This window comes from Fragaria vesca, linkage group LG6, assembly GCF_000184155.1.
Source record: "Fragaria vesca subsp. vesca linkage group LG6, FraVesHawaii_1.0, whole genome shotgun sequence".
NCBI lineage: Eukaryota > Viridiplantae > Streptophyta > Magnoliopsida > Rosales > Rosaceae > Fragaria > Fragaria vesca.
This window is the reverse complement of record NC_020496.1, coordinates 31071934-31085500: the sequence shown is the minus strand read 5'-3', so window position 1 is coordinate 31085500 and position 13567 is coordinate 31071934. Positions and strand designations below refer to the sequence as shown.

The 13567-nt window shown below is 37.1% G+C and overlaps 2 protein-coding genes across 2 annotated transcripts; one reads left to right on the top strand and one right to left on the bottom strand.

The window, feature by feature from the left end:
• Positions 1-607: 607 nt before the first annotated feature.
• Positions 608-4781, bottom strand: LOC101295546 (2-hydroxy-6-oxononadienedioate/2-hydroxy-6-oxononatrienedioate hydrolase-like). Its single transcript, XM_004304183.1, has 10 exons — positions 4496-4781; positions 3771-3868; positions 3578-3675; positions 3429-3478; positions 3148-3243; positions 2958-3044; positions 2692-2784; positions 2514-2609; positions 2232-2297; positions 608-870 (listed from the first exon to the last, which is right to left on the bottom strand). Exons 1-10 carry the CDS (start codon positions 4730-4732, stop codon positions 742-744), a joined length of 1050 nt encoding a protein of 349 aa, XP_004304231.1. The 5' UTR covers positions 4733-4781; the 3' UTR covers positions 608-741.
• Positions 4782-8417: 3636 nt separating this feature from the next.
• Positions 8418-13508, top strand: LOC101295253 (protein RIK-like). The gene is made up of 12 exons (XM_004304182.1): positions 8418-8539; positions 8979-9168; positions 9419-9517; positions 9625-9659; positions 9742-9830; positions 10145-10269; positions 10352-10429; positions 10865-10958; positions 11050-11167; positions 11510-12044; positions 12663-12891; positions 13056-13508. Exons 1-12 carry the CDS (start codon positions 8484-8486, stop codon positions 13175-13177), a joined length of 1770 nt encoding a protein of 589 aa, XP_004304230.1. The 5' UTR covers positions 8418-8483; the 3' UTR covers positions 13178-13508.
• Positions 13509-13567: the final 59 nt, after the last annotated feature.

The window sequence follows — 13567 nt, the reverse complement described above, 5'->3', positions numbered from 1 at the left end:
TAACTGCATCAAATCAATTTTCTAGCATCAAACAAATATACATGATGAACTCTAATTCAAATCCAATTCTCCGTAAACCTTAATTCCAAACTACCTATTTGTATCTAATTCAAATCCAATTCTCCTTACCAAATCCAATTCTCTGTGAACCCTAATTCCCAACTACCTATTCATATTTCATACGTACAAGGCCAAGATTTTGTCGCCGATGCTTGTGAGGAAACGGAAATCTGATTTAAAAGTGTCGATCGATCAGTTGCGACTTGCGAGTAGGTAAGAGGGTTGAGAGGAGATCAATGTGAGAGGAGGAGAGAAAGAAAACAAACGACGTCACGATGCAGAAGCATATTAGATCTAAGAGAGAGATTAGGGTTTAAAAGATATTAATAAGAAAGTAAAAATAAAAATGAATTTTGGTAATTAAGAAAAAAATTGAATATCAAACATAAGAAATCATGGTTTGATGATATGTCAGTGCCATATCAGTTGCCACGTAAGGTGGTCTCTAGGTGGTTCCTAAAAAGGTGGTTCACCTAACATTACTCTATTTGTTACATTAGACTAGAGCACACTGTTTCATTGCTTATTCTGGTTTTGCATCGCAACATTATACTAACAGCAAACCTACTACAGATCTAAACAAATCTACAATAGACAAACAACACACTATTGCACAGAACCAATGGCCTCTGCTCTTAGGAGGGAAAAGGTACAACAAATTCTGCCGCAGTCTAGTCCCACTCAGCAACGGTCATTGCGAGCAAACCCTGCAATTAGCTTTGCAACAGAGGTGGGATTGTCAACATGAGGAAGGTGACCACCATCCGGTATTAGCCGCATGATTGCCGAGGGTAGTTCACATCGTAGTCTCTGCATCACAAACAACAATTTACAAAGCATGTCAAACAATGTACCTGAACTGAATGGTCAGACAATTAGAAGGCATGTCAACAATGTTAATCCAGCTTGTTCATGTTCTAGTTTTTAATTTCTAGCTACAGGTCACAAAAGGATTTGGCTCCTCTACAGTAACTTTAGGTGAAGTTCATAATATCTACACCATAGAAATATTCTAACAGTTTAGATTAGACAATGAAAAATAAAGAAGGAATTAAAATATAAAAAAGAGAAGAAAAGTAAAACACCTAACAGAACTGTTTACTATGCCGTTACCTTTTCTTCTGTCCCCAATATATATGAACATCTATGTCTTTGTTATCGTATGCATTCATATGAGCAGCTAAATCTGTGCTCTTCAATTCCTCGTAGATGATAGGGACCTAGATCTAATTTTTAGTAACCAATTCCTTACGTCTTTGTGAGCGATACTTATTCACCAAATTCCAAATATGGTGTTACCTAGATTTGAAGTGCAGTAACCAGGTGAAGTTTGACCTTTGAATTTCAAATCCAACATTGTTAAATTGAATTAAACCCTAGAATGTGATTCTCATAGTACTCAATCCACGTAGGGTCAAATTCTCAGAACCACCTTTTCTACTTCTGATGTGTTTAGGCGCAATTCATCACCAAATTGTTTAACTGGATTAAGAATCAATGTTCTCACGTTCAAAGTTGTTAGGTGAAGGCAAAACAAAATTCTAATCAAATCAAAATCACAAATAGAATAATATGTAGAGTAGATTACATGCAAGATTGAGAAGAGAAACATTTTTGTTCATGGAAGAAAGAGAGGACCAGAAGAGATAGAAAAGAGGAGAATAGAAGGGCTATCAGAACCCAGAAATACATGAATTCATATCAACATAGGAATTCTGAACAAAAAAAGATCGACATAGGAATCCTTCTTTTTTTTCCCTCTTTTCTTTTACTGCATCTTGACGACGTTAAGATTCATTGCCGGATTAAAAATGTAAAAAACAAATGTTTTATTTTTAGAATGTAAAAAACAAATGTTAGCATATGTGGCACAATGAAATCCATTCGATTAGAAGGATGAGTAGGATTTTATGAAATTTACATAAATTTAGGATTGCTAACTTTAGAGGAGCCAGATCCCACGAAATATACGTTTGCTGAAGCTTTAAACATAACACTGCTAAACCTTGAATATATCCCTCATATTAAAAAGTTTAGACAATGATTGGAAAGGAAACATTGCAGTAAACAATCATCTTTCTCAGAATCTCATCAACATGCACAATTTACCTTAAACAACTGACCAATTTTTAAAGATAATTACGGAGGTTAAGCTGAATTTTGAAACTGACCAGTGTTTGCTTGTAGGTGATAATTCGATCTTCCTCACTGCAGATGATAAGTGCTTTCTGTTTCACCTGTAAGAAAGATAAAAAAATTGTGGGCCGCATGTTAACAGCATGCATACACAACCGTATAAACCATCCAACAAATTTTCAAAAACATTTGGCAATCGATCGACTTTGTTAATATATAAGCATGTTTGGGCGTATGCAAGCTACTACCCAATTTTCCAACATTTGGAATAGTACCGCATATATACCAAATTTATAAAGGTAGAATTGGTAATGTACCTGTTTTATTTGTGCAACAACATTATAGCCCCCACTACTCATGAAACTTACTGTTGCATCTTTCCACCAAGGCAGCAAACAGTGTAAGCGACCGACCTGGGTATATGTGTACTTCAATTGAGAAAACGTGTCAAGGTAAAATTAATCAAATAATGGTTAAACTAACAAAAATTCTTACATTAGTCCAATCAAAGGTTGTGGCTAATGAAATGTCATTGAAGGCCAGTGTATTAGCATAAAGCCGTAGAGGGATGCTCCTCAACAAGGAAACCTGATCAATATAGGATCAAAATATTAAGCTAGCTCCTTAATAGAAAACTTTCTTGTACATACCATGTGCCTCCGATGCTATTTTTATGCGAAAAATCAACAGCCTAGTTTAATGATCCAATTCCAAACATGAAAAAAGCATATTCTTCCACCAAATCATATGTTGACACCCACCCCAGCATAGGCTAATATTCTAGGTAATTCTGCAAGTTTGCTGCCTTCTGAGTACACACTTGCATTGATCAAAACCAGCTTTTCAACCTGGAGAAAATAAATGCAAAGAGGCACCACCGTGTAAATAACAGGGTTTAAGCAAGCACCACCAAGTGAATATCCGGAGGAAAGTAGACGGAGGGATACTTACAGCAAACGGATAACTGACTGCAAAGTCAATTGCAACAGAAGCACCAAGGCTAGGTCCAACTAATATCATTGGCCTTCTGATGTAGGACTTCCAAAACTAGAATTCAGATATAACCATTGCATGAATGTCAATTTCATAAGATGATGCAGAATTTGACCGTTCGTATATCATGTATCATATCAAAATATCTTAATCAGTGTAAGCATTTACTTAGAAACAGATGGAGAAAACACTCAAACAGTATCCGAGTCCAAAATAAAAACAATCAAACTGCATCATACCTGATAGAGGTGATGACGCTTTGATTCCGGATTGCATGGTGGAAGCCTTTCTAGTACAGATGAAGAATGGTTACTGAGGGTGAATATTGAACTTCAAACCAGCTGAGAAAACAAAAATAAAAGAAAAAGGAAAAGACAGGTAAATGAACCTAAATCGGAGAAGCCCCACCCGAGCACATCAATTGCCCAAGCCTCCAACCCAGCCTCTTCAAGCAGGGGATATGTGCACCTCCATTCTAAACAAGAACTGATATACACAAACATAGTGAAGCATGTAAGAGGCAAACTTGACATTGCAAAACAGTTAAGGTATCGATCTGGCAATTTGCATATATAACACACCTGTCAAAGCAATGCAAAAGAACCACTGGATTGTTCTTGGTTTGTACTAAAGGTTTCACACAACTACTCATTATACAAGTTTCATCATCTAACCCCATCTGCAGTTCAACAAAAGGTATGTGAGAAGAGGAGACCTCTACAGTAAATAAAGAACGAAAACTATTCATAGTCAATAATTGTAACTTCCAAGTGGATGAAAATCAACACAACCAGATGCTCAATGAAGTATCAGATTCAAATCTCAACCCAATTGCAGCTAAATTTAACAAAAACTATTTCAACCTCACAATCCAAACAGTGAATTTCAAATGCAACCCCTATATCACAAACAATGGAAATTCAAAGTCATTGGTCCTGTGAAAAATCTAGTCTGCAACAATAGTGAATATCAATACACAGTAACAGAACTTGTTAAAAACTTAGACATCATCATTCAGAAACAAAGATAAAAGCTTTACTAATTCAAACACAAAAAGTTAACCTTTACTTTTCAAGTCCGTATCAGATTACTAACATGAACCTTCTTTTGTCGCTTACTCGAAAGCCAATTCATGTGTACCTCATCCTTCCGAATTTGGCTTACCAGACACTTCTTCTTTTCTTCAATAGGATCATATAAAGTAAAACAGACGCACTAAAAACAACGGTGTACTTGCCTAGGGACACTGACAAAGACACAGTTGCGAGTAAACCAGTACAATAAATCAACAATTACAAATGAGTACCTGAACAGGGAGCCTCTCCATTCTCTGAGCCAAGTTTCTGGCAAAAGGGTCTTTGATCTTCTCGACCTCTTTGGGAAGAAACGGCGGGAACCCGTTACCTGAACCCGAACCGCATCCATTTGGGAAGATCCGGCGACCCGTTACTAAGCTCCCGCATTTCTTCGTAGCTGGCGTCACCACTGCTGCCTCTGGTGGTGTTGGTGAGGGCAGTGAAGACCCAAACACCAGAGTTATCATTCTGACCAAAAACAAATATAAATAATCCGACACTCAAAACTCAGAATGCAGGTTTGTTTTCAGCTTATTTGAGAAGCACAAAAGAGAAAGGAGTCAAGTGAAAAGCTGGTGTCGACTGAGGTCTATTACTTGTCGAACATGGGAGCAGGCTACGTCATGGGTACGTGTCTACATCTTACATATAATATTTCCAGAAATAAGGTGGCGAAAACGAGTCTCTGCCGGTGAGCTACGCAGGAGAAGTCTTTTTAATCAGGACTATTAAGTTGATGATTTGTTAAAATGTTTTCGGTTTATCTCATATTTTGATTTTATATCTAAGTTTTTGACTATTTAGTTTATAGGTATTTGTAAGTATATTATTTTTTTAAATTTTCAGCTATATTAAAAAAAATTAAGACATTCATAAGTGTGATTTATCAATTATGAACTTGAACAGTTCATATTTGACAGATTTGATTCATCCATCAATTTGATCTAGTTTGTTATCTTAACGAACACTAATTTGGCTGAAAATTTGTAGAAATGATATACTCATATAAACCTAAAAACTGAACGGATGAGATGTCAAAATTGGTCTTTTAAACCATAAACCGAAAAGTCATCAACTTAAGAGTCCTCACTAAAAAGGCTCTCATGTGGTATGTACTAGGATAATAATTCACAATTATTTGCAGATATTTTCTGCAACTCGTTTTTCATGTTTCCCAAAAATGCAAAACCTTGTGAAATTTGCGTTTGGTTTGTGAAATTAGGATAAAGATTTTCATTTTTATGAACGACGGAAAAACATGATACATCTGCACTGATATGTCCGTTATCATTTTTGTTAAACTTCGTACTTTTGTTCATCATCATAAATCCTCTTTTTCTTTTGTCACATCCATATAAATAAATTTTCATTTTCTATAGGCTAATGTAATAATAATCTTCTATTAGAAAAAAAGGTAATGATTAATCTTCCAACCGAATAAAGTTTAAACTCAAAATTATGTTATCTTGCTAAACAATCATATCAAGTTACCAACTCTACAGTCTCTACACGAGCTCGTCATTGTCTTCAATAACTCAAAATTTTGTTATCTTGCTAAACAATCATATCAAGTTACCAACTCTACATGAGCTTGTCATTGTTTTCAATAATTCATGTCATATTTCCAGAAAGGGAAATTTTTTTAAAAAAATACATGATAAATTGTCCACTCTTAATTTTGGTGTTTCAAGTTTCAAAACAACGATAAAAGTACATGATATTATAATCACGACACATTTTTAGTACATGATGTCAGTAACGCTGTTAACTCTATGTAATTTCTTAATTTTCAAATAGTGATTTCGAGTTTTCTCCATTTTCTCTTTTCTTTATATTTGTTTTACTCTTTTTCTATTTGTATATATTTTTTTAAATTTTGTTAACTCAGACCATAAACTTAATGACTTTGCTGTCTGCAAGTAGATCACTCAATTCCATTTTCTGTTTTAATTTTGGTCTTTCATAAATTGTTATTTTGTTACTAGTTCAACAATGAGAATTGGATATTCTGTGCTCAATAATGACTTTGCTGCTCCTAATTTTTTTTTATTTGTTCAGCAATGAGAATTGGATTTTTTTATTTCTCTCTCTTTAGTAATTATTAATTTTAATAATTTATTACTGCTAAATTAGAGAGTAACGGATTTGTCACTCAAATTTTAACGGAAAACACACAAAATAACGGCATGTACATATTTTTTGTTGATATTAGAAGTTCATGTACCTTAATGATTGTTTTGAAACTTGAAACACCAAATTAGGAGTTGACCATTTGTCATGTACTTTTCTTAAAATTTTCCCTTACAGAAAAGGGGTGGCGAAAGCAAGTGAGTTTTTGTCCAAGGCAAATTTATTTTCTCTTTGTAGTATTGACTAGGATAATAATTCACAATTATTTGTATATATTTTCTGCAAGAGAAGTGAAATTTACACTCTTTATTTTACAATTCACATTTTTACATTTCTTTTTGGGGTAAAGTTTTCACAAAAAAACATAACATATGTCATTAAAGATAAAATTTAAATTACCAAAAGAGGAAACTGGGAGTGTGAATTGTAAAATTAAAAATGTAAATTTATGTTCCCTTTCTGCAACTTCATGTTTCCCAAAAATGCAAAACCTTGTGAAATTTCAGTTTGGTTTGTGAAATTAGGATAAAGATTTTCACTTTTTATGAACGACGGAAAAACATGATGCATCAGCATTGATTATGTCGATTATCATTTTTGTTGAACTTCATTACTTTTGTTCATCATAAATCCTTTTTTCCTTTTGTCACATCCATATAATTTTTCATTTCCTATAGGCGAATGTAACAATAATCTTCTATTAGAAAAAAAATAACCATTAATCTTCCAACTGAAGAAAGTTTAAACTCAAACTTATGTGATCTTGCTAAACAATCATATCAAGTTACCAACTCTACAGTCTCTACACGAGCTCGTCATTGTCTTCAATAACTCAAGATTTTGTTATCTTGCTAAACAATCATATCAAGTTACCAACTCTACAGGGGTGAGTTATGGAATGCTCCGAAGCGTCCATGCTCCGCGTTTGTCTTGGTTACGTGTCGATCCTCTATTGGCGCATGTATTTCGTCCGTGTTAGTCTCCCGTTAGTCTCCTTGAGCGCGTGAGTTGCATAACTCGGTAAGTGTTTCCTCCGCACACGATCCAGTTTCATTATTGCTGGGTCAATCACCAGCACCACCACGATGGCCGTTGCTCCGCCGCAGTTTGTTTTCTTCTTCATTCTTATACTTGGGTTCTGTTTCGACCCGACCCATCAGAAACCCTCGGTGTCGTTAAATGCGACGAGGCTATCGAAATCCGGCGACTCGGTTCTGATCAAATGGTCCGGCGTTGACTCGCCGTCGAAGCTCGACTGGCTCGGAATCTACTCGCCACCGTCGTCACGCAACCACCACTTCCTCGGGTACAAGTTCCTCTCCTCCAGCTCGATATGGCAATCCGGGTCGGGCTCCATCTCGCTTCCCTTGATCAACCTCCGATCCAACTACTCCTTCCGGATCTTCCGCTGGTCCGAGCCCGAGGTCAACCCTGGTTTCTTCGTTCCGATCCAGAAACCAGTTCCATCTCCAGTCATACCCCGCCTCCTCGACCCAACCTTTCTGTCGGATCCAAGACAACACAGACCTGCAACGCATAGTCACCCACGCACGACGCGCCTCGCTAGGGCGTGCTTGCAATCGACAGTTAAAACGAGCTAGTTACCTTTTCACTTCCGTCACAAAACAAACGCGGAGCATAGACGCTCTGGAGCATTCCAGACGTCTCCATCTACAGGAGCTCGTCATTGTCTTCAATAATTCATTTGGGTTGGCAGATAGCTGCAAAGAAAAACAGTAGGTTGTTGTCTAACAGTTTAAATATAAACGTGTAGAGTTTGCGAATCAAAAGACATCTCATACAGAAACAAAACAAATTGAGATGTGTTTCGAATTATTAGAGAGAGAGTTGTGAGTCTGCACCTGTGACTGTGAGAGTTGGCCTACTCTCAACTGTATAGTCCCTATTTGCACATTTTCCATGAAGATTTATGAAGGATAAATTTGTCATTGTATAGAAAAAAGTTAATATTGGCCCGAGTGAAAAATAAAAAACAAAAAAGAAAGTGAAAACTAAAAACCAATATTTTTCTTCCTCCTTCCTTCATCGGAAAATCTCTCCGGCCAGAACAGTCTTCCACCACCAGCAATGACGGAGGAGAGCGGCGCTAGGGTTTCCAGTGATGCATCGCAAACTAGGCAAAGGTATCATCATCATCTCTCCTTTAACAACCAAAACCCTAATTTCTGTCATCCGCTTCTGAATTTCAACCTGCTTCCGTATTTGCTTATCAATTTTCGTTTCGATTAGATGATTCAATAGGCTAGTTTCGATGATTTGCTTCGATTTCGGTTTTCTTTGGTGTTACTTTTGCGTATTAGATTGTAATTTTACCAAGTCTGAAACTCTGAGCTCAGCTAGGTTATATGGATTGTGAATTTGTGATGGATATATTAGTAATTTGAAATATCTGGACATAAAAGACTTAGCTTTCTGCAGTTTTGGTGTTATTTTCGTCGAAATCTACTGAAGATTGTCAGTGTTATTTTGTGAATTGTGATTCAAGCTTGACTCTTGTTGCATTGTTATTACTGCAATTGTAATTCCACCGCAATATCATGGCATTTTGTGTTCGTCCGACAGAAAGAAAAGAAAGTGGGATCAACCGGCAGAGTCATTGGTTTCGGCTGGTTTAGCTGTGCCTGGGGCACTCCCATTGAGCAATGTGGGATTGCTCGGTGGGGTTGCGGTTCCCGGTGTGATTCCAGTGTCCGGCGCTCATTTGATCAATCCACTTGCTGCCGGATTTACTACTGTACCGCAGCCGTACCAGGTGCCTCTGATACCGCAACAAGCTGCAACAGTTCTGCAGAAACTAATTCAAGTGAGTTATCTTACGTAGAAGCATTGTGATTGTAACTGTCATTAGCATTTGTAATTACTGTTGGGATATGGTTGTGTTATTACCACGTATGTTCTGGTTGTGTTATTTGTTATTTTTCCCCATATTTCGACTGACATTACAATTGATTTGTCTCAAATTTCTTCTTTGCAATTGATGTGTTGAATGATTTGCTATATAGCCAAAGATCCAAGATGAGTTAATAGCACGAGAAATTGTTATTAATGATGCAGAGTCTTCTATTCGGTACAAGCTCACAAAACGCCAGACACAGGAGGAGGTGAATGTTTTTCATTCTATATTTTTCTTCTGTACAGAAACTGTTTTACTGTTAGTTTGTAATGGATGATACTTTTGCTTGAGATTAATTGTGTATAAACCTTGCAGATCCAAAGGTGCACTGGTGCTGTGGTGATAACAAGGTTGGTTTTCAGTGGCACATTCATAGTCGGCCTTTTGCTCATGTATAATGTATGTAATACATATATATGATTGAATTTGCAGGGGGAAGTATCGTCCACCAAATGCATCAACTGATGGTGAAAAGCCATTATATCTTCATATATCTGCTGGGGCCAATGTAAGTACACTTGGTTCCATCTGTTGACAAATTTTTTTCTATGTGCATGTTGTAATAGATGTACTATGTTTGATGATGATGGCTTACGAGAATTAGGTTTATGTATTAATGATTTGGTAGTTCTTGTCAAAAATTTGTTAAAGAATCATCTTGGATTGTTTGAACTTATTATACTGATGCCAAGTTAGATAGTTATAAAAGTATTGATGCAGTAATCTGCACCCTATCACCTTTTGATAGGAGAATAGGACACCGTAAATTTTAAACTGTCCTTCAGTATGAGTTTTCACAGAGATTTTATAATTGCTTTGACTTGCTAGATAAAAGAGACAACAGAACGGATTTTAGCAGTTGATCGTGCTGCTGCCATGGTTGAAGAAATGTTAAAACAGGGTCAGAATTTACATCCCTCGTCATTATCATCCCTTTCTACTGTGAGTAACGGACTGAAGGTATGTTTCCGTTAATTATCATAATCTGAATGGTATGGCAAATTGATGGCATAAGTTCACTAATGAAAACTTGTTTACTCAGGAACCAAGCACATGTGTATATCTAGGCTTTGATGCGGACCCATCATTCAACATTGCTGCTCGTATACGCGGACCAAGTGTGAGTTCTTTTACCCTTCCCATACCAATTGTCTAAGTAACCTATATGTAGTTCAATTCATCCTTTCAGGTGTGAGTCCATCTTACAATCCGTGAATATGCTTGCATTGTAGATTTAAAGGAATATGTTTCAATCAGTATAGTTCATTGCACAATGGATATGTTCACTTTCTTTTATTATATCAATCTTTTGATCAGCACTACTAGTTTTTTTTTTTTTTTTTAAATATAAAAAAAAAAACAAAGCATCATAGTATAAATTGCTTCTTCAATTGCATGTATCATATGATGCTTGTAATCAGGTTTAACTCTTACCTTGAGCATTTTATTATCTAAAACATGAAGATAAATGATTCTAATGTTTGAAGCTTTCTCTGACATCTCCATACAATTGGGAGAAATTGTTTTTGTGTCGGGTGTCTGTTTGTAAATGCAGGACCGGTATATAAATCACATTATGAATGAAACAGGAGCAACTGTTTTACTCAGAGGGCGTGGATCAGGAAATATTGATAGTTTACATGGCGAAGGTATCCCTTTTTTCATGCAGTATTATCTTATTAGAAGCCTGATGATCTTCTTTTTATCGTCATTTCATGTATTCTTCTATCTGTCTTGCAGAAGGACAACAACCGTTGCATCTGTTCTTGTCAAGTAATAATTTGAAAAGTCTCGAAGATGCTAGGCTTTTGGCTGAACATCTTTTAGATACAATCAGCATAGAGTGTGGTGTCTCCAGGTAATTGGATTACCATTATTTCACAGTTAGAAGTTGTTTAGCTTTTCTTACTAAATATGCTGAGGGGGATTCTCTACTCACTCTCGTAATGGCTACATGCATTTCGGAGAATGAAAGTATGGTTTCCAGTTTACCTGTATTCCCAAATTTCATATATCTGTTCTTTTTTTTATTTTTATTCATCCCCAATGGGAAGTGATTCTGTATTGGCTCCTATTTTATGCCTTACAATCCACTCTTGTTTCTTTCCTCATTGCCTGGACATGTGGTTTCCATTAGCTAGTTCCGTTTGTACTGTAGCTCGTGATTGCATATATAACTTGTTGCAATTTTCTGTCATAGGGTTTCATCATCTAAGGTTTATAGTGCTCTTGCACCCCCACAGCAGGTATATAGTGCTGTTCCTCCACCACATCAATTGTTGGCTGGAGTTCAGAGTTCTGGAAATGAGGTGAGAGCCATTACAACTTTGGCATCTGCAACTATCGGTCTTGCACCAGCTCCCCTGGTTTCCTCAGTTGGGACCCCTGCGATCACTACCGTTTTGTCTCAAGGGACAGTATCTCTGTCTGGAGGATTGTTAAACGTTGTGCAATCTCAGGCAAGCAGTGGTGGTCCACAACCCCTATCTGGTGGAGCAATCTACAGTGGATATGGTGGGATATATCCTCAAGTGACACCCTTACAACAAGTTGCCCTGGCCCTTAGACAGTCAACATCCCCTATGACATCTACAATTGCTCCCACAACATCAGTCCCAAGCACCGAGTCAAAACTGAATACGAAATTTAGTTCTGATTCTGAGAAGGAAAAGCGACCTCCACAAAGGCGGAAGTTTCAGGAGTTACCAGTTAGTGGTCCTGCTAAAGCTCATCAGGTATCAATGCATGAACCTTAGTGATTTGACTTTTGGGAAAAAATTAAAAGCTAAATCTGTTTAACCTAGTTGACATAGATAGATAAGCATGGAAATGGAAGTGCTTTAAGAAAGTTTGTGCGGGAGGCCAATAAGGTTTCGTTTGAACTTTTCTGAAGATTGGCCTTTATTGTTGTTGGGCTTCTTCTGCTTCTTTTTTTTTTTTTCCTTTTTTCTGTTTCCAGCTGTCATTTGTACTAATTGCAACTTGTTTGATTAATTTTGTCATCACCTTGATATCATTGAATCTTCTACTGACTCTTTCATTGCTCGTTATTCCAGGTATTTTCTCTGACCTTCTATGAGGCTAACTGGCTGATACTGGACCTCTCTATTTGGCCATTGGTTTCCATTTTTCACAGGGTTTCAAATTTTGGGGTGCCATTCAAGAGCACTTATGAGCTTTATCCAGTAGTTAATCTACATTTCTTACTGTCGAGTTTAATGTTTCTACTTGGGCATGTTAGCAAAACATACTGCATTTTCTGTTTGTTAAGTCCAGCGTTGGGTTTCTCCATTTTTTGGTTATTGAGCTATCGGCTTCTTTTTGTTTTCTTTCTCCCTAACTGTTGAGTGCAGAATTCGGACTTGTTAAGGCCACCTGAACTGGCGTCAGATTTGGGTGTGAGGAATGTATCAACTATGCCAGCTCCAAAGAAGTTGGTCCAGCAGGTATCTAATGGAATGCCACCACCGCCACCCAGAACCATGCCCCCACCTCCACCAAAATTTACATCATCAGCACAGGCTGTTAAAGAGATTGACAGGAACAATGATCTGAAGAAGACAAATTCTGATAACGTACCTGGTATGCCAGAGTACCTGCTCTGTTTTATTTTTCATGGTGTTTTTATGTTATAAATTCAATAGGAAAGTATAATTGTGTGTTTAGGGGGGGGGGGGGGGTATTAAGCACTGGGAAAATTATTTATGTTTTTTTTCTTACATGTCCTTCTGTTTGGTTATTATCAGATACTTTGGTCAAGCTTATGGAGTATGGAGAAGATGATGATGACTCCGAGGAAACTGATGAACAGTCACCCACTAGCAACTCTGTTGCAGTAACAGCTCAAAAGCCTTTCTGGGCTTTATGAGTTGTCACCTTGTTGGTTAGTGGAGAATGGTCATACACAATATGTTGGGGGAATGTTGGCACAAGAAGGTAAAAGATGGAGCTAAAGGTGATGACTTCTGCTGTAGTGTGTTTTCTGTGTTCAGGATCTGTCTGAGGCACTTACTGGTCTTCTCTGGAAGAATGTTGTATCTTCTACTGATTCTAGTAGGTCTAGGTTAGTAGCATAGTTGTAGTTTAAGGGTGGTTTCTTTTTCATTAGATTATGAACATGCGTCAGACACTGCAGATATGTAAAAATGACATAACATGCATATCAGTGTCTTCTGAGTATATTCGCTATGATGTTCAATATGTGTCCATTACGATCAAGCTGTTTCTATACGACAACTTCTCTGGGTATAAATTCGCC

What these genes read in the sequence shown, in the direction of transcription:
- LOC101295546 (XM_004304183.1), bottom strand. Translation starts at nt 4,732, where the DNA reads ATGATAACTCTGGTGTTTGGGTCTTCACTGCCCTCACCAACACCACCA. An exon ending in CAGTCAGTTATCCGTTTGCT is followed by an intron (nt 3,045 to 3,147) that starts GTAAGTATCCCT and finishes TATTTTCTCCAG; the next exon opens with GTTGAAAAGCTGGTTTTGAT. An exon ending in CAACCTTTGATTGGACTAAT is followed by an intron (nt 2,610 to 2,691) that starts GTAAGAATTTTT and finishes ACATATACCCAG; the next exon opens with GTCGGTCGCTTACACTGTTT.
- LOC101295253 (XM_004304182.1), top strand. Translation starts at nt 8,484, where the DNA reads ATGACGGAGGAGAGCGGCGCTAGGGTTTCCAGTGATGCATCGCAAACT. An exon ending in CTGTACCGCAGCCGTACCAG is followed by an intron (nt 9,169 to 9,418) that starts GTGCCTCTGATA and finishes TTTGCTATATAG; the next exon opens with CCAAAGATCCAAGATGAGTT. An exon ending in AAATTCTGATAACGTACCTG is followed by an intron (nt 12,892 to 13,055) that starts GTATGCCAGAGT and finishes GGTTATTATCAG; the next exon opens with ATACTTTGGTCAAGCTTATG.